This window comes from Gallus gallus, chromosome 8 (genome assembly GCF_016699485.2).
Source record: "Gallus gallus isolate bGalGal1 chromosome 8, bGalGal1.mat.broiler.GRCg7b, whole genome shotgun sequence".
NCBI classification, from domain to species: Eukaryota; Metazoa; Chordata; class Aves; order Galliformes; family Phasianidae; genus Gallus; species Gallus gallus.
In genome coordinates, this window is record NC_052539.1 from 24,060,588 (window position 1) to 24,079,138 (window position 18,551).

The following is an 18,551-nucleotide window of genomic DNA, read 5'->3' on the forward strand; positions in this document are numbered from 1 at the left end:
CCTCAGGGAAGACTATTAGCAGTACTCAGAATGTGACAGGAGACTGTCTCTAAATTTTGCAAAACATGCCAAAGAACATAAATATCAGAGAAATCTCTGAGGTCTTAATCTGAAAGATACTATTCTAAAATATCTTTCTGACACGACTGTTTTACTGCTGATGAAGTATCTAATTGACCCAGAAATAAAAGTGTTCTCAATGCAAATAATGTTAATTATTTATTTCTAATAAACATGAATTAGCTGGATTCCATTCATCATGTGAGGTATACAGAGCAGCTTTTCTCAAGATTTTTTCAAAGCACAAACCCCTTTTGGTGTACTGATCTTCACACAGCCAAGCAGCTAGCAGTTCAACTCCTTTCTAGCAGCAGGACAAAAAAAAAGTTACCATTATTACAAGGATTAACAATCTCCCCCTGCCTTGGAGGATCTTAAGTGCTGCCAAAGGTTGAAGCTGGCTGTCAGTTTTTCAACTAGTGCTATTCAGTAATGACAACCTTTCTTTTTTTTTTTTTTTTTAAAGCCTGTAGCAACCAAGGTACTGGTGGCTCTTTTACAACCCCAAAGAAGGTAAAACATAGCTGAGAAACACTGACTGCAAGGATCAGGAACAAAGCAGCAGCTGTATGTTTGCTAGCCATGGTCCTGCCCTTGACAGTCAGTAAGGTACTGAACTGATAGATCAACCACTTCCTGCCTTCTTCCATCTTCTGTAAAACAAAACTAACACATTTGTAGCCTTGTATAGAGTGGAAAGAAGGTCTGAAGAAGATTTAATCAGGAAATGTCTCTAACACTGATCTAAAGACTCAAGATCAACAGAGTAGACATATCTGCTATCAACACGAAAAACTGATGATTACTATGCTACAAGCGAAGCAAGGAAGTCAAGAACAGAATCCAGCAGTTCTAGCTCTGAGTCCTCAATCTGATCAGCAAGGCACATTTTCAATGAAGTTACTGTATCAAGTGCATGGTTTTGGCTTTCTCCAACTTCTTCAAGCATTTCTTTAATATCATCATATAGCTCAGAAACAGTTAAAGTCAAATTCATTTGGAATGAATTTCAAGAAAATGTAATTATATGCTACTACTCTCACTGAGAAATACAAATGTTTGTATTAAGAGTAACAGTGACTCCATAGATCTCTAACAGAACCATTCTGCCTCTAGTATATAGACACTGGCTCAACCAAAACAGAATAACTTACCTAATATCCCATTTCAATCTCTTCTCCTATCTTCCTATTTTTGCACCAGCTATTCCTCCAAAGTTTAATCAGCTCCCACTTTGCATCTAACTTATTCCAGAACTTTAACGAGCGCTTTCTCTCTTCTATCACTTCCATTCCCATATCCAGAATTCTGCCTTGGTCAGATTTCTTTCTTTACGCTTTTCTGGACTTCCCAAGCCTGCTAACCATCACCAGATTCATGCCTCTCATCACAACTTCTGAAACTACATCCAAATGTAATAAGTACAAACAGAACCAACTTGCAGGCACACCTAAGCTCTCAATGATTAAGCAATAGCTACTGAGCAGTGACAGGAGCTAATCAGTCCATCTGTTAGAGGAAGAATAACCTCACAGAAGGAAATAAACTTTTGCTTTATTGTTTTCCCATCTCTGCCCCTAGATTTGTTACTTCATAGTCCAGTCTTATTTCTCCCATTTTACAGGTATAAAAGGGAATTCAATATAGCGACTGAATTTACGATTAAATCTCAATGCAGGTGATTAGGAAACTACCCTAAGTGTGAGTCATAATGTCTGATACAAAGATTACAGCGTGACAGCACGGTGGCTTCCTTGCAAGGCCTTACTCCATACATATTGCCTGTCATGTTACTTTAAGAAGAACGCACTAAAGGAAGAAGCAGAAAAACAACCGACAAGCAACTTGAAGTAGTTCCGAGCCTCCCGCAGGACAGCAGCGAGGTACGAGCGGGCTGCCCTACCCGCAGCACCCCCGGCCCCTCGCCTTCCTCACCTGCTTCGCCACCGCGGCTCCCTGGCCCTTGGCCTGAGGGCTTTTCTTGTGCTTCCTGCCCAGCATGCCGCCGGCGGATCCCAGCGCCGCGTCTGTAAGGGCTGAGCACAAACAAGGAGCGGGGCGTCAGTGCGCCCGCCCGCCTCGAGGCAGCGCCAGCGGGACGGAGCAGGCCGCGTCCCCGAGCAACGGCCGCCAAGGCCCCCGGCCGCCCGCCCCGCTCCGTGCCCGCGGGAGCCCCGCCCGTCCCATCCCGGCCCGGGAGGCGGGCGAGGCGGCGGCGCTGCTCCGCTCCCCTCGGTGCAGGGAGGAGCCGGCGGAGACGATAGGCTGAGCGCCGCTTAAATGACCGCCGCCTCCCGGCCCGGCTCAGCCCCCGGCCCACCTCCGCCTCGCTCCGCCGCCGACCCCGCGCTGAGCCGTCCCCCCCCCGAGCAGCGCGGCCCTCCCGGCCCGGGGACGCCTGGGCCGCAGCTCCGGGACAGCGGCGCGCCTGCGCGGTGGGCGGGGCCGGGAGCAGTGCCGGGAGCGGGGGGCAGCGCCGGCACAGCCACGGCGTGGCCCGTACCGCAGTGCCCGGGCCGAGCGCGTTAACTTCTCGTCATTTACTCCTAACAACGCAAGATGTGCAACGTGCAAAGGGTTCTGCCAGCTGCAGCTTAAGCTACGGGGACGTTTTATGCACTGGGCTCACACAACGTGAACACGGCTCTCAAACCACCCACTCTCCAGCCCTCGGGTTCAGGTTGAAGGCACATTTCAGACAGCTGTCTGTTACCTGAGGTTATTTTTTAAGGCAATTCTCAACAGCAAGAAGTACACAAAGTTGATTAAAAGTAACAAAAGCTATCAGTCACACAAATGGTTCCCTGGTAGCAAAGAATCCTTCAGGCAACCAATTCAGAAGACGTAAAGTTCACTTTCAGGACACAACAAGGGTTTAAGCATACTTTGAACACATCTTTTGTATTCAACAGAAGGAGGAAAACTGTGACGCCACAATGACACCGCCGGTCACAACAAAGGCAGCTGCACAGGGATGAGCTCAGCAACATTGATGCCAGTAATCAATTCCAGCTCACACACCTCAGCTGGAAGGGGACCGCTCCCCACCACTGCTTTTGCTTGTTTCATTTTAAGTATTTAAAATGCTTCAAAGCAAGTTCTTTATTGTACAAAGTGCTTTGATACACTAAGCAAAAATATTTAAAATACAACCTATTTCCATTTCATCAGTACTTAAAAAAAAATAAAATAGACCATCCTTAAAATATTTATAACATATATAAAAATAAAACCTCTATTGCCTTAGTCATCCTTGAGTGCATACATGACATCATCCTGGCTGATGTTGAGGCGCACACGCATGTGAAGGTATTTACTGCTGGACTCCAGCAGCAGCAGCCTGCAGGCACCGAGCCTGGCACAAATGGCCAGGATGTCTGACACCGTTGGGCTCTGCATGCCCTCCATTCTGCACAGTGCTATGTGTTGACGATAGACCTATTGAAGAAGAAAAAAAAGAGATGTAAAAAAGATGCAACTCAAGTTTACCGCCTGCTGCAATCTATAGGCCAAGGTGAAAAAGGGAAGTTTCCTTCCCTCCTCATCTCTGGGAAGGAAGAACTACTTTCAGCCTATTCAGATGAAATGCACACATCTTGCTGTTGTAGCACCAAACACCTGGAGCTTCTGTCATAATCCACTATCCTGTATTTTTATACAGCCCCAAAGCAAAATCATCAGCAACTTAATTTGTCCACAGTTTCACTCAATCATTTGTTACTACACCTTCCCTGGGCTATGTGGAATGTAGGTGATCCAGCAGCCCAACAGCTGATGTACAGCTCATTACCCATCTGTCCACACAGAAGCAATATGCAGGGCAAGTGACCTGTAAGCATCAGTGTTGCTGACTGCAAACATCAACAAACACAGCTTAGAAAGGCATGGTACACCTTTAAGCAGGATAACACACCTGTCAGAAATCATGCAGACAAGTAAACCAGTAAGACAACATTGGTTGGGATCTTCTGATTTTCTATTTTAGAAAAAGCAGAAGAAACCTTCTGTTTTTAGAGGAAAAACTAAGGGAAAAAGTGTAAAAGATCAGCCTAACACAGAGATATTCTTTGATGTTCAAGAACAGATTGCCCACTGTACCTATCCAGTCAACTAACAGATATTCAGGAAGCTGTAACAGAAAATAGAATTCTTACCTGTAGAACCAGATTTAGTTAGCAAGTCATTTTATAGAACATATATTGCTTTAAATATTTCCAAGTATTAGCATTTAGCTTCCAAGCACAAAATGGACTCTCTACGTGGCTCTGCTGGCGTATTTTATGAGCCTACTAAAAAACCCTGAAGCTACTATTGGTGATATCTGTCTCTAATACGAAAGAGGATGATGCAGAAATTGGAATTAGCTTTCCGTTTTCATTCTTGAACTGTGTTACCCAGTACTTCCAGGTTGTTTCATTTCTTGTTATTAATTATATTAGGTAAAGGCACACTATTTTCAGATGCAGAGAAACAAAATTCCTTGTGTGAGCCAAACCCCTGGTAATGTAAATATAAGTGCAGGTGTTTCCAATTACAAGTGGTAACACCAATTAGGTTTCACACCTGGGATAGACAGCCATGTCCCAGTTTACCTCATTATCATACTGTTTGCCATCAGATTCTAGGAATACAAATGACAAACATTTAAACATTTATGGTTTTGCCTGAGAGTTTTTACAGTGTATTTAAATAGAAGTACCATGAAACACTAACATACCTGTTGAACTGTGGCCTCCTCAACTCCCACCCTACGAAACTCCGCTAAAATTGCTTTAAAAAAGATTTGTTCGTGCAATGAGGCATTCCTGAACATCAAAACAAAATGGGCAAGAATTAGTGTGCAAAGTTCAGAACTTGGGAGTCCTTAGGAAGAAGTTCGGGAGGAAAAATCACCTGCTAACAACACTTAAATGCAGAGTATTTTCCTACCTGAGAGTGGAAATATGCAAGATATCTTGTCAAACAGCCCACATTACAGCCTGCAACCCTGACAATACAGAGCACTGCATCCCACTCCCTTCACTATCTATCTGAAGACTGAACAAGCTCCTTTAATAATTCTGAACCCAAGCTGAGAATGGCAGAATCCACATCAAACTCCACAGATGCTTTGCAATGTGTTACAGTCAGCTTACATTTGTTACATTTATGAATTAACAAATTAACATTTTCCAGACACAACATGCAGTAAACATGGACAATCAGAACATCTCAAAATCCCTGAGCGGAAGGCTAATATGTTAACATCCTATGTAACTTTAAACAAGAAATTTCTGCACCTTGTTTTCCCATCTTTAGTTTCTATTCTGTATCTCTCTTCTAGCTGTGCTGTGAGATTGTTGTTTTTTAAAATCATATTTCAACAGAACATAATGCATCCCATGCACTCTGAAAGGAGTTAAGGATAGACTGAAGGTTTTTGAGAAAATAGCACAGTGAACCCAACACAAAAGCAAATAAATGCCTGAGAAATGTTTTTACCTGATTGCCTGTATATATGGTGATGAGAACATTTCATCTATGGCTTGTGTTATGTGGGTCATCCTGACTATCTCATCAGTACTCTTTTGGCTAGAAAACTCACAGATCTCGGCGGCCCTTCTGCAGATATCAAGGCAACGCCTTGCATCACCAGACAGCGCTGCTACCTGGAAGTGAACATGACAGGTTTGTAGAAATATTTCCTTGCCAAACGCTTACCTCAGCTTGTAGAATCAATAGAAAACAAACAAACAACAGGTGGACTATCTTATGCAAATCCAGATTTGAAATACTGGTCAAAATTTTGATCTTATTCATCAAAAGCAACCTCCCTACACCCACCTTGATCTAGCAATCACTCATTTGAGACTGAACTCTTCTTCTAAAACCAAAGAAGGTGAAAAAAAAAATCTAGGAAATTCAGTATGAACAGTTCAGTTCACCAGCAAAACTTCTTAGAAACATTTTAAGTAGAGTACCTTACCACAGTTCCTCATACACAAAGGAATATTATTTTAAGAGTACACAGCTACTTGAGATAATGAATTTACACTTGCAAGTGTCCAAAGAACGTTAGGTTTACAAAATTTCTGAAACAGAATACCTCTTAAGACCCCACTTACGGCTTACAGTTTTGATGAAGCTGACATTACACCATGCATACATCTGAATTTGAGAAGCTACTGATCCCTACGGCATTATTTGGTTTTTGTACAGAGCATACAGGCTGGAAGTACGCCAAACACTGTAGAAAGCTGACACTGTATCATTAAGCTACCTTCTCAAAGCATGTAGAAAAAACAAGGATGCTGCTTTAACCACGTTTCCTGTAAAAATGCCATGTATACTTCAGAGAAAGAACAGTGCATGATCCACTGTTAGCGCCTCACTTTGTCCCCAGTGCAGAATGTGTACCCACAGAACTGAGGTTACTGTTACAGAATTCTCCCACATCCCCCAACATTTTTACCTAGCTCAACATAGAGGATAATATTTGTACTGTATTTACCTTTCTGGAAACTAGCTGAATTGCATCCTCTTCAAATGCCTTCACGCTGTTCAGTCTAGATGAAATAATTTGCTGTAGCTGTTTGTAGGTGTAGGGCTGAAAGGACATTCTGGTGAGACCCTACAGTAAGCAATAAAATACAGTGAGAAGTGCTTACATCCATTAAACTATTCAAGCATAGCCTGCATAGTTAGTAGTTGTAATCTCTCTGTTTGGATCAATCTGTTTCATCTGTTCCACATTCTTCCCCTCCAAGCTTTGAGAAGCTTTAGTCATTTTTTTTCTTTGCATTTGTAAAAGAAGCATGCACATTCATAAATGAAACAGATTGAGTGCAGATCACTACCCAGAAGGGCAGAGCTAGTGGTACATGCCACTGGAATTCAAGTTCTCTTACAAAACTTGTTAATAAACTAGAGCCATCCAATAAAAGAATCTTTTGATTACAACTGCTTACACTTATGATATAAGAACAGTAACACCATAACCCTACCAAAAATATCTGTCTCTTCTTTAGCATACCTGTATGCACGTATACAGTCATACTGTTGACTTGACATTAGGCCTGCAAGTCAGCAACCAGCAGAGAACTACAAATCCACCTCTGGCTCAAGCTAATAACAACTGATTTCAGATGAGAAGCCCAGTCTATGGCTTATATATGATGTAGTACCTTTCATATTCTACAAGAGGTAAAGCTTTACATCCCATATGAATTTCTCTCCCTTGACTACATGGATTCTCAGAGCTTCAGCTGATCTGCAAGTTTAGTGGGTAGGAGAAAGCAATTTGCAGTTACTGTGCAACTGTTTCAGAGTCACAGAAGGATGAAAGCAGAGCACTGTTTTTGCACATCACTTCTTACGGAAGCATTGAAACAATGACCTAGGACGATGTATTAAACACACGTATAGAATACATCCAATTTCCTAACCAAAGGTATTCAACAAATAAAATCCACCATCTGACTGTGGCAAACAGAGACAAGTAATTACGTGCTAGGAATGAAAGGGGAAACAGCAAGGGAAAACAGAAGGAACTTTCTCTGAACTCTGGAGTAAGTAGCTTCACCACGATGCAGGGAATTCAATTATACAAAACTTAATATGTTTAAAAAGACATCTGCATTCTTTTTCTTAATTCATTCTCATAAGAACAGAGTGTTCTTATGTAGCATAACATCTGATTAGTGAGCTGGCTCCTATACTTATTTCGCTAAGATTTATATGATCATCTGCCCACTGGAGACAAGAGGGAATTATAATTGTTTATAATTATTTAACTTCTGATGTAACCCACCCTACCTTTCCCTCCCAGATTACTTTTGATTGCATGCAACACTTAATCAGTGTTTTTTGTTGTTGTTGTTATTTTGTTGTTTTTTTTTTTTTTTAAGCTTAGCAACCTGTTAGAGGACATACCAGCCTGCTAGATACTCTGTTCATCATTATTCTCTCTGGCAAGTCCATGGTGTTCGCAATGGCCAAGATGATTAACTTTGAGTGCTTTTGAGTTGGCCAGTCAAATAAGTTGTACATCACATTCTGCTTTCGGGTCCACAGAAGATCGAGCTGTAAAAAACAATGTCTTTGTGCTTACAATACAAGCGACAATGAGGTTGGAGAGTTAGTTTGCCACAAAACACTCCTTTCATGATACTGAACAAGGTGTCTCTGTTGTGTTTCCTTGCTAATCTTTTAACAGTACTGCATTTTTTTTAACTAGAGCTCAAATCTCTCTTTAGAAAGTAGTCATCACAAAATTAAGCTGCAATTTTAAACACTAATGTGATATTAATATTACATCCAAGGTTTAACCACCTAACCATGCGAAGATCTGAATCATAGTAAAAAAAAAAAACACGTTTATTACTGAACATAATAAATTCAAAGTTTCAAAACTAGATTTTTCATTGTGAATTTTCTCTCCAGAGAAAGATGCAGCTTCCAGATAAAATGTATACTCTAAACAGTTCAGTTCCGTGCTATTTAGGAGTCGACATTATTCATTATGCCATAAACCATAAAACCAACATGAAAACGAAGGCAGAGAATTTTGACAACAGGAGAGTCATCTATTTACATCCAGTCTCCTAATGAGACTAAGAGGAATTATTTGAGTGCCCTCGCTCCAAGGGTTTCTCCTTTAGATCATATATGATATACTTCAAGCACATACACTGTGTTTTTCCATTCTCTAAAAACTTTTTTTTTTTTTTTACTAATACTTTAGGAAAGATTTAAGATAGAGAATGAAGGATTCCTTGTCTCACCTCATCCACTACCAGCACTGTGGTCTTCCTCTTTGGTCCAGGTGTGCAGAACAAGTTTGCCAACAGCACTGCAGCATGAGTTGCTGTCACCTTCTGACCTGTTAGTAACTGGACAAGAATTAAATTATACTGCAGGTTAATCACACCAAAACTCTGGAAATAGGGAGTTTAACCCTTTGTCAGTTTTAACTTTCAGAAGTATTGATTGTTAGTTCTCTTGAATCCCATAAAATCCTGAGGATCTGAATTTCCTCTTCTTTCAAAGGAGAGCAGCTGAGGAAGCTTTTCTCACCTCTAGAATCTGTACATAAGCTTGGTGAGGATCAGTAAGCTTCATGCCGTTGATCTCTATGAACTGGAATGATGGTAGGTCATCATCTTCTGTAGCTCGCTGAAGACAGCGAATCACTTCATGAACAGTTGCAGTTTTACCTGTCCCAGGCACTCCAGAAATATACATGCACCTACAAGACAGAACACCTTTTTAGCAGTCTGAGCATAAGGGTAACACTCTTAGTACCAAGAAATTGGAGTTCCTGGGCTCTGACACTGCCTTGGATACCCTTCCCCTCTCTGCCACTTCAGGTAATTCCCTACATTCAGTTACTTTATTGCAAACTAGGACATGTTATACAGTAGAATATAAGGTTTCTGTTTTCTTAATTATTAAAGTAACAATCTAAAGTACTTTAGAAATTCTAATTTTGCTTTGTGAAAAAAATATTTTCTCAGACATCTAAAACTGACTAGGTACTTCTGCCTTAAATTTGAATTTGTACAATAAAGGAATTCATGTTATTTATATGCACAACCTCTTAAGGAAAAAAAAAAAACATGCTGGAAAATTCAACTAGGATCTTTCCTTCAGTCAAACAAGGATAGCCTTTTAGATAAAAGCAGTCTTGATTGACTGTCATTGCACCATAGGTATATGTGATCTCAGTTACACAGCCTCACCAATGAACTCACCCTCCTGTACCATCAATAAGTTTGCTTTCCACAAAGTTATAGATATCCTGGAATTCTTCTTCACGGCAGGGCAAAGACTCTGGGACAGCAGAAACGTGCAGCCTTTTGATTAAAACAAACAAACAAGTCAAACAAACTGGAGGCCAAAGAGTTCTATTTTCACAAATCTACCTGAAGGGCCTTAAGGGGAAAAACCTGCCCACCTCTCCCCTTCACAGCTGTATGTAGTTTTTTAAATCTGTCTTAGGTACTTCAGGTCTGAACACCAATGTCAAGTATCCAAATGAAACAGTCTAGTCTCTCTAGAGTTTTTAAGCTTTTGAGTTTTAAGATGGCTGAACAATCACCATCATCAAACAGTATTAAATGAGGTATAGTAGGGATAAGAAGTGATAACTAGTAGGAAGGTATTCATTGCACCATTACAATCTACAAGAGAGGAGCTTTGCTTTTTTTTTTTTTTTAATTGAATGTTACACAGAATAAAGACAGATACCTAACTCTGAAGAATTCAACACTAAGAACTAGTTACAATAACTTGCAACTTTAAAAGTAGTACTGTAGCCACCTGTAATTATGGTATTTATTGTCAATTCATTAATGTTCCTCTGGAATCAAAATATTACTCATTTTCACTGAATTTATTCAATCGGGTCAAGGTGACGTTACTCTATTTCAGCATTTCCTGCTTTCAGTGAACATTACCTTAATCTGGCTTCTTCCAGTACACTGGTTGGTTTCTGTGCTGCATGGCTGCGCCTGGGAATTTCAGGAGTTGCATTCCGGGGTGTCCTGGGTGTTCCTGGTAAAGGCTGTGAAGAAAAAATTAGGACCTCAAACAGATTTGCTACATATAGGAACTTCTACCAGAAACAGATAATTCATATAAGCCTCCAGAACATTAATTACACATAACTTCCTGGAGATGTCAAAGTGCAAGATGAAAGGAGGCATGGTCCTTAAAGAAAGGAATTACCAAATTAAGTCTCATGATCTTTTCTTCCTTGAGGAGACAAAGAAACCAGCAGGGGAAAAAGCGATACGGACAACTTCACCTGAAATATTTTGAAGTTCTTTACATTCTTCTGTAACCCTGTGTTCCAAAGTGATCTGATTTTCAAGAAACAGCAAACAACTAGAAAGTACTGATCTGTATTTCATTGTCCGAACAAAAAAGCCACCCAGTACCTCATATATTCTTCCTCATTGTGCTTACAAGCTGTAGTTGTGCTAGGATTTCTGTGTTACACTTCACATAAAACAGAATTTTAATTAGCCCCTCCCAAGGACCCCCACCTCAAGCCCAGTGACTGTGACACTACGAGAAACTGCTGTCCATACTGTCTTTAGCATGGCCATAAACACTGCATGGCTTTTCTTTTGTGTTGGTAGCCATGAGTAGTGCTGAACCCTACAGCTTTCTGCAACATATGAAGATCACACTGACTAAAGACTATTCAGAAACAGGAGAACTAAAGCGTCTCAGTGTGCAGTGTACAATAAAAGGAAAAATGCTGGCCGTAAATGGATACTTAGAGAACAGTAAGAACAAGGCAAGAACAGCCTTAAGTATTTTCACTTCAGAGGAGTCAGTGAACTTGCTGTATCCTCATTCTTTAGTAACTCTCAATGGATCATTCTTGGGTACTTAACCCAGTCTTTTGCTGAACCCACATAAAAAAACTTGTACATTAACAATATTGCTTGCCCAAGAACTGCACAAGTCTAACTACTCACTGAACAATTGACTAATTGCTTTCAGTTTAATCATAATTTCTACCAGGTTTATTTGAGAGCCTGTAGATTATACTGGGAGAGAAAAAACAGTTTCTGCTCCACTCTTCCACCACTTGTGACTTCACAGACCTACCCTATCTCCTCCCACCTTGTCTCATGTTAAGATTCACATACTGCTTTCAGTAGTTTCCCATGTAGAAACAAATCCATCATTTCATCATTTCTCCTGCCTTTCTCTGAACCAGCACAGAGCTCGTTTTTTTTCCTTGAAAATAGGGGTTGAGAAACAACACCATTCAGGTGTTTCAAAAGGTTTCCTCAAATCATCTTAAAAAAAAAAAAATTAATAATCTCCTAGGGACTCTTCCCTTGTTAAGCTACCCAGTGACTCACACAAGACTTTAACTTATGTATCACTAGTAGATATCCTGACTCCACAGCCTAAGAACTACTGATTCAGGACATGCTAATTCTTTCTTCCTACCTAATTCTCTCCCCTGTCCTTCCTCAAAGTAAGCCAAGACATTACACCCACATAACAAACAAACAAGCCAACCCAGCACATTCAGCAGTCACTGGTCAGCTCCAGCTTAACCCAACATTTCCTCTGCTTAGGCTGGAGAGTTTTCTGATCAACACTGTTGTAACATAGAGGATAAGCAAGTACTGTATTTTCATGACTTAGTCATACTGAAGATCATACAAATGTTTCATCTAAAGCACAGGGGTTCACATACTTAACTTTGGCATGCAGACATTGAGCATTTAAAAAAATAGGGTTAGAAACAATAAGAACAACTTTTTAAAATGTCAACAGCTATAAGGAACCTTACTGTTTTCTTTGGGGTCTTGGCAGGAGTATGAACTGAAGGCTTTCTTGAAGATTTTGGGGTGCTGAACATTCTGCTTGGTTTAGTTTTCTTCTCTGGTGTACAGCTCACATCACTATCTTCTTCCTCACTACTTGAGGAGTAAGAGCCATCTGAGCTAGACAGAAAATCCTCTTCCTCCTTTGATTCTAGCATATTTAATAAGCTATGAGAAAGAAATGACATAAGTTTAAAAAAAACTACATATGACTCTGCTCACTACAGAGTGTCATTTAATACATTTTCAGTTTTTCCTATAAGATGACTGTAATCAGCAAGTCAACTTATTCTCCACTTAAGCCGTTAATTTTCCATAGCTATCTAGCAGACTGTATTAAAGGAAGTCAGCTTAATGTTTCTTAATATAAGACAGTTTTTACTCTCTCTGCAGTCATTTGCACCTTACTTAAGCTATACAAACTCTTGAGGCTTCAAGCTGTCGAAAGCAATCTGAACAAGATACCATGAAAGCAAAAGTTCACCTGATCTGTTCGGCAATGCGAGTGCTTGTCTCCTGTGTACATGTTCTACGAGAACGAGGGGTCACTGCAGGGCTCTGACTACCCAGCTCCTTATGTCCAGTTAAGCTGTAAAGAACACAAAGCTACTTTTATCTGAACCACACTTGTAAAGATGGAGAAGAGAGGAGGCCCTTTAAACTTCAGGCTCAATTATTTAGCCTGTAAATCCAATGCAAACAAAAATAGTTATAAAAATACTATTACTTACACTATGGCATCAACTTCCATATTAAGACTCCTGACTTTCTCATTAGAGTCTTCAAGCTTCCTATAAGGGGACAATCTTAGTGTACCACTTAACACCTCCTGGTCCTCTGCAGTACCAAACACTGACTTCAGCTTATCATTGGCACAAGTTATTTTTGGTGGTGAGCTTAGAACTTCAGTGAATTTCACTTTTCTTTTAATAGCTGTTGGTTTTAACAGTTGAGAATCACAGTCATCATCTAGAAGTGCCCAAATATCCTCCTGTTCCAGGAGCTTGCTTTTTGGAGATCTTGTGGGACCTAGGAATTAAAAGCACAACAAACTTTTGTCAGGCTTTAACATGGATGGTTTGAGTTAGAAGTTTCAGAGAAGTCAGTAGTTTCAAAGACATGGTATGACTCAGAGCTGTAATTTAAACGAAACATGATGGCATTAAGCTTTGTGGACAGAAAACTGAATTACTGGAAAGCATGCATTCTCTATGTGAAGACAACAACATAGTAGAAAAGTGAAATATCAGGCTCTAACTATCACCTCCAACTTTAATCAGCTTTCAGTTTGAATATATGGTCCAAATGTGTTCATTCAGTCAATCCAACATAAACCTTATAGTATACCATTAGCCAGAAAATTAAGGAAAAATAAGGCAGACGTTCTGAGGTCAAGATGGAATCACAATACTACATTCAAAACAACACGTACTGACAAATACGTACTGTTCAACTCTAACTTCTTTCTTGCAGTTGGATTTTTGATGCCATTGGCTACTCTTAGTGAATGCCTCTTCTTAGAAAGGGAAGACTTGGAAGCAGAATGTTTTGATTCTATTTCCATCTCAACATTTTTTGTTTTTGTGGCACTCGAACCAGCCTTCTTGGTCTCTTTTTTTGCAGAGGAAATGATATCCGAAGGAACAAAAGAGTTGAAAGAGTTTGGGATGCCATCTTCTTTCCTGTTAGCTTCATTCAGCTTAGAGAATGTGTGAGGGGACAAAGCCTTAAAGCATTTCCCATCCCAAGACTGTTTCACGCAGAAGATTTTTTCCTTTTTTAATCTAGTAGGTAGTTCATCCTTTAGACGTAGTGGTATTACCTGAAAAAGGAGAAAAAAAATACCAACACATGCATACCTTAATACTTACTGTTAATATAGCATTCAACTGTTTTCTATTCACATATCTTACGGTTGGAACTCATGGAACTTCATTATAGGTGGCAATGTCTTCAGCCTACAAAACGGTTAGCACAGTGCTACCCTGCTACAGGCCCTGTTGAACCATGACAGGCCTCCATCACATTACTTCCTTCCATGCAATCCTCTAAGTGGGCTGGCTGCCCATAACCAAAGTCATTTGGGGTTGGAGGAAGGGAGGACTATTGAGTTTTCAACCATCCTACACAACTTCATTAGCAATCAAATACACATTACATGTTCAGCTCAGGAGAAAGTAAAGTAGCCACACTGTTCTGTTTTTCAAATTGTTTCAGTTTCTTTTTTCCTTCTGCACGTAGATGGGCTGCAGTACGTACCAGCACACTGTCAATGATAGTCTCCACAGCTATGTCAGTGTCGTAGCCAGAAACTTTATCAAAAAACACTTCCTGGGAAGAAATTCTTCTTTTAAGCAGTTTCTGCTTATTTTTAGGTATCTCTGAAATATGAGAGAACCACTGTACAACTGCATGCTTCTGCTCAGCACCTACAAATAAAAAGGAAAATGAACACTAAGAATTCTCTTGTACCACAAATAGTTCTTACCAGACCTTGGTGACTTCAGCTGAAATACTGCACAAGACACTTTGCATATGTGTACCGAAAGGCAGTGTTCTTCCCTAACTTTTGATTTAGAAAAAAAAAAGTAAATTTAGAAAAAGAGGATGAAAAATTTTCTAGATGAATGAGGGAGATAAATCAGCTCAAGATCAAACAAAGTTAAGGACAAAACTAGAACTGACAAACGATGCATAAGTTACTGCTCTCATAGCTCTGGCAAGTAAGTATACAGACAGTTCTGTACCAATTGCAATGTAATTACACTGTAAGACTGACGTTTAAATATGTCAAAGCTGAGCACTCCATTTCATCACTACCTGCAGCTCAAGCAACTAGTACCACGTTAAGGGCACCACAGCTGAAGCACCGACCCAGCAGTGCCACTCATCACCTGATGGAATTGCACACTTCTGATGAACTATGGAGATACCACAGACATGTTGTTCAGTGCTCACTAGACAGATCTGAGGGCACTACAACGCTCGCTGGGAGTGACTTGGATTAATTTAGAGAAAGATTAAACATGCTGGTGCTTCTTTAGCTACACCTGATCCTGTGGAATTTCACTGAGAATTTGAATTCAAAGTGCATATTTTAAAAAATAACTATTACTCAAGTAGTCCGTATGGTTCAGTTAAACAACTAAAGCCTGATCTAAAGAGAGCTGTTTCTAAAAAGCCTTTTATTTTAATACGCCACATAACAAGTACTTAAGTACTTTACTCTGGGAGTCAGTCAGTGTGCACACAAGTAAATTTACAAATGTATGTAGCTATGTAAATGTTAAGAAAATGCCAGCCTTATTTCTTAGAACTCATGCAAGCAGGCACTTGGTTCAGGAGTCCCAGAAAACTCCCATATCCATTCCCTTCTTACACACTGGGAAATTCAAAAGAAAAATGCATAGAAATGAGCAACCAAGGATACAAATTCTACATGGACATAAGTGAGAAAGTAGCTGACATGAGATTGTAAGTCTGAATTGATGATGAATTGATGTCATTGATGAGTTGATATCTGAATTGAGACCATCACAGCTTAAGGTGATACCTATGCCAAGTCTCAAATCACAGAATTCATTCAGATCAGCTAATCTTTCTCACACAGAAGGTGGTGACATGCTGGAACAGGTTGCCCAAGGAGGTTGTGGTTGCCCCATCCCTGGAGGCATTCAAGGCAAGTCTGGATGCAGCTCTGGGCAGACTGGTCTGGTGGTTGGCGACCCTGCACATAGCAGGGGGGTTGAAACTAGATGGTCATTGTGGTCCTTTTCAACCCAGGCCGTTCTATGACAATCTAGCAGTTCACTGTCAGAAATTAAGAGGTTCTGTATTGGCAAGTATGTGATCTAACTGAAGGCAACGACATAAAAGGGGAATTGAGAAGTTTCATAACATTATGGGTAACTTCAGGGTTATTTTAAAAATAAACCAGACATGTTTGCTCACTGTCTAACGAACCAGAGAATCCTGCTGTGAAATACCAGAGAAGTAAGTCTGAATTAAACAGCATGAGAAGGTTTCTTGTGGATAGAGTTAAAAGATGTTTGGAACATAATACAGTTTTTATGCTCCTATTTATATTTTAAGGTGTTCATCTTCAAATGAAAACAAAACCAACATTTTTAACAACTTTGCCAAAGACACAGAAAACCTTTTCAAGAAAGATTCACAAATTTCAGTCCAGCATGGAAAGAATATTCAGTTATGTTACAATAAAAGCGCATTACAAATATGCATCACTCTGTATTTTTGTTTTGAATGAGAAAACCCACAACATACTATCAATGCAGATCAAAAGAAACAACAGCTGTTGAAAGAAATGAGACTTAGCTAATGAATAGTTTCTCACTCAGGCTCTACCATAGCCTTTGTGCCACTGGCCTGCCAGGTCTTATCTTTTCATATCTACCTCTGCTTACAAATAAGTAGTTCTACAAGGGACAGAAGTGATGAGCCCATTTATTCAGCTGTGTATCTTACACTGAAATTGTTGGTGTCTAATAACATGCAAGTCTCAGGGCTACAGTACTCTTATTCCAGTGGGATTCTCCAATATCTAAATAAAGCAAGAGCTCACGTTGCCTTCCTTGAGGACTATTTCTTCTAGAAGTAAACAACTAAGCAAAAGATTGTGCCTTTTAAAGCCTTTCAATTGCATTTAGCTATCCAATTTAGATGAAATCAGCACCAAAAATTTAGAGAGAATGTGCATACAGCAGCAGTGATTACCAAAGTCTAGTTTCCTTAATAACAGAGCAGCAATGCAGTGTTAATGCTAACCACATCCACATGATATAATTATCTTTAAAACATTTTAAGATCCCTCAGATAGGAGGTGAGCTTTTATTTCTTACCATCTTCATACAAATCCAGGAGTTGTGCCACAAAAGGTTGATCTGCGTTCTCCCCTTCTACAAGAACAAAGTCACCAAGTTGTATACATCTTTCCTTTCTGCTTCTCTCTGATTTAATAAGGATCCCTCTAGAAAATGACACAGACAGGTCAGCATCCTTTACAATTCACATGCCGCCAAAGCTGACCTCCTGGCCAACTTAAAACCAGTTATGTCCCCCCCAACAAAGCCTAAAATCAATCTTTCCAATTAAAAATCTTCACTCGTATCTTGAATAGGCAGTTAACACTTATTCACATATATAACTAAATGATTTTGCTCATACACTTTACATTTCAAGAGCTTTACGACAACTCTTTCTGTGGTACACATAGGGCGTCACAACCCATATGACAAAACTACTGCTACTTCGTAATATTCTCACTGCCAAATTAACCTAAGTGATGTCAAAAAGACAAAGCAAGTGTCACTGCTTACATCCCCCTGAGAAAAACAGAAATAAACGTTATTTACTTGTACTGCAGAGTCCTCAGCTTTCTGTCTGAGTTCGTGGGCTTTCCGTACCAGGAGTAGATGATTTTACTTTGCTGACGGGTGTCCATGATTCCCGAGGAAAAGCAAAAGCACATAAACGAGCAATTTTTGCTTCTGGTTTAAAAATAAAAGAGGGGAAACACTCAGGATTTCCAGACCGCGGGAGTGGCCGTCAGTTCCCGACGTGCCGGTTAAGACACAGCCCCAATTCCCAACCTCAGCCCTCGCCCTGAGGGCTCCCGCCTCCCCGGGACAATGCCCGCGCACACCGAGGGCCGTTTGAGCGCTTCTCCTCGCTGGTTTTCGCCCATCTCCCACAGACGCGGAGGGTGAAACAGTCACACACGCTTCATCTTCCCCAACCCCCTTTCTTTTTTTTTTTTTTGCCTCAGAGCCGCCGTCCCCGTGGAGCTTTACTGCTGCCAGACAACCCGCGTGGCCATAGAGCCGGACAGGGTCGAACCCACAGGGACCCCGAGACGCCCTCACAGAACGAGCAACCCAGCCGCCCGCCCGCTCCCCTCAGGGACCGCGGCCCCGCTCACCACAACGCCTCAGCGATCCCCGCGCGCGACAGCACCAACGGCAGCAGCGCGAGCTCCTGCCACCCCCCCAATAGAATTTCGCGCCAAAGCCCACCTGCAGTCCCGCCCTCTCCGCCGCGCACGCGCACAGGGCGGAGAGGGCGGGAGAAGGTAGCTGGGCGGTGCCGCCATATTTGAATCTGGAAAGGATACCGGAAGTGATACGCTGCCCGAAAAGA

The 18,551-nt window shown here is 40.8% G+C and overlaps 1 protein-coding gene and 1 long non-coding RNA gene across 6 annotated transcripts; one reads left to right on the forward strand and one right to left on the reverse strand.

Moving 5' to 3' along the window:
* The first annotated feature begins 1,789 nt into the window (after nt 1–1,789).
* Nucleotides 1,790–3,306, forward strand: LOC121111424. Its single transcript, XR_005862013.1, has 2 exons — nt 1,790–1,943; nt 2,973–3,306. It is a non-coding gene; the product is annotated as an uncharacterized LOC121111424 (long non-coding RNA).
* ORC1 (origin recognition complex subunit 1) lies at nt 2,042–18,461 on the reverse strand. Of its 5 annotated transcripts, none has more exons than XM_046944509.1 (18): nt 18,428–18,461; nt 17,768–17,906; nt 17,255–17,382; nt 14,655–14,824; nt 13,842–14,217; nt 13,127–13,424; nt 12,880–12,984; nt 12,362–12,563; nt 10,497–10,603; nt 9,792–9,893; nt 9,115–9,286; nt 8,823–8,930; nt 7,972–8,121; nt 6,551–6,670; nt 5,542–5,708; nt 4,778–4,865; nt 2,381–3,498; nt 2,042–2,096 (listed from the first exon to the last, which is right to left on the reverse strand). In XM_046944509.1, exons 2-17 carry the CDS (start codon nt 17,881–17,883, stop codon nt 3,304–3,306), a joined length of 2,604 nt encoding a protein of 867 aa, XP_046800465.1. In that variant the 5' UTR covers nt 17,884–17,906; nt 18,428–18,461; the 3' UTR covers nt 2,042–2,096; nt 2,381–3,303. The 5 variants fall into 5 exon arrangements, with proteins under 5 accessions (XP_046800465.1, XP_040560610.1, XP_046800466.1 ...); XM_040704676.2 differs by having other exon boundaries at nt 17,768–17,902; nt 18,334–18,449; XM_046944510.1 differs by having other exon boundaries at nt 18,334–18,449.
* Nucleotides 18,462–18,551: the final 90 nt, after the last annotated feature.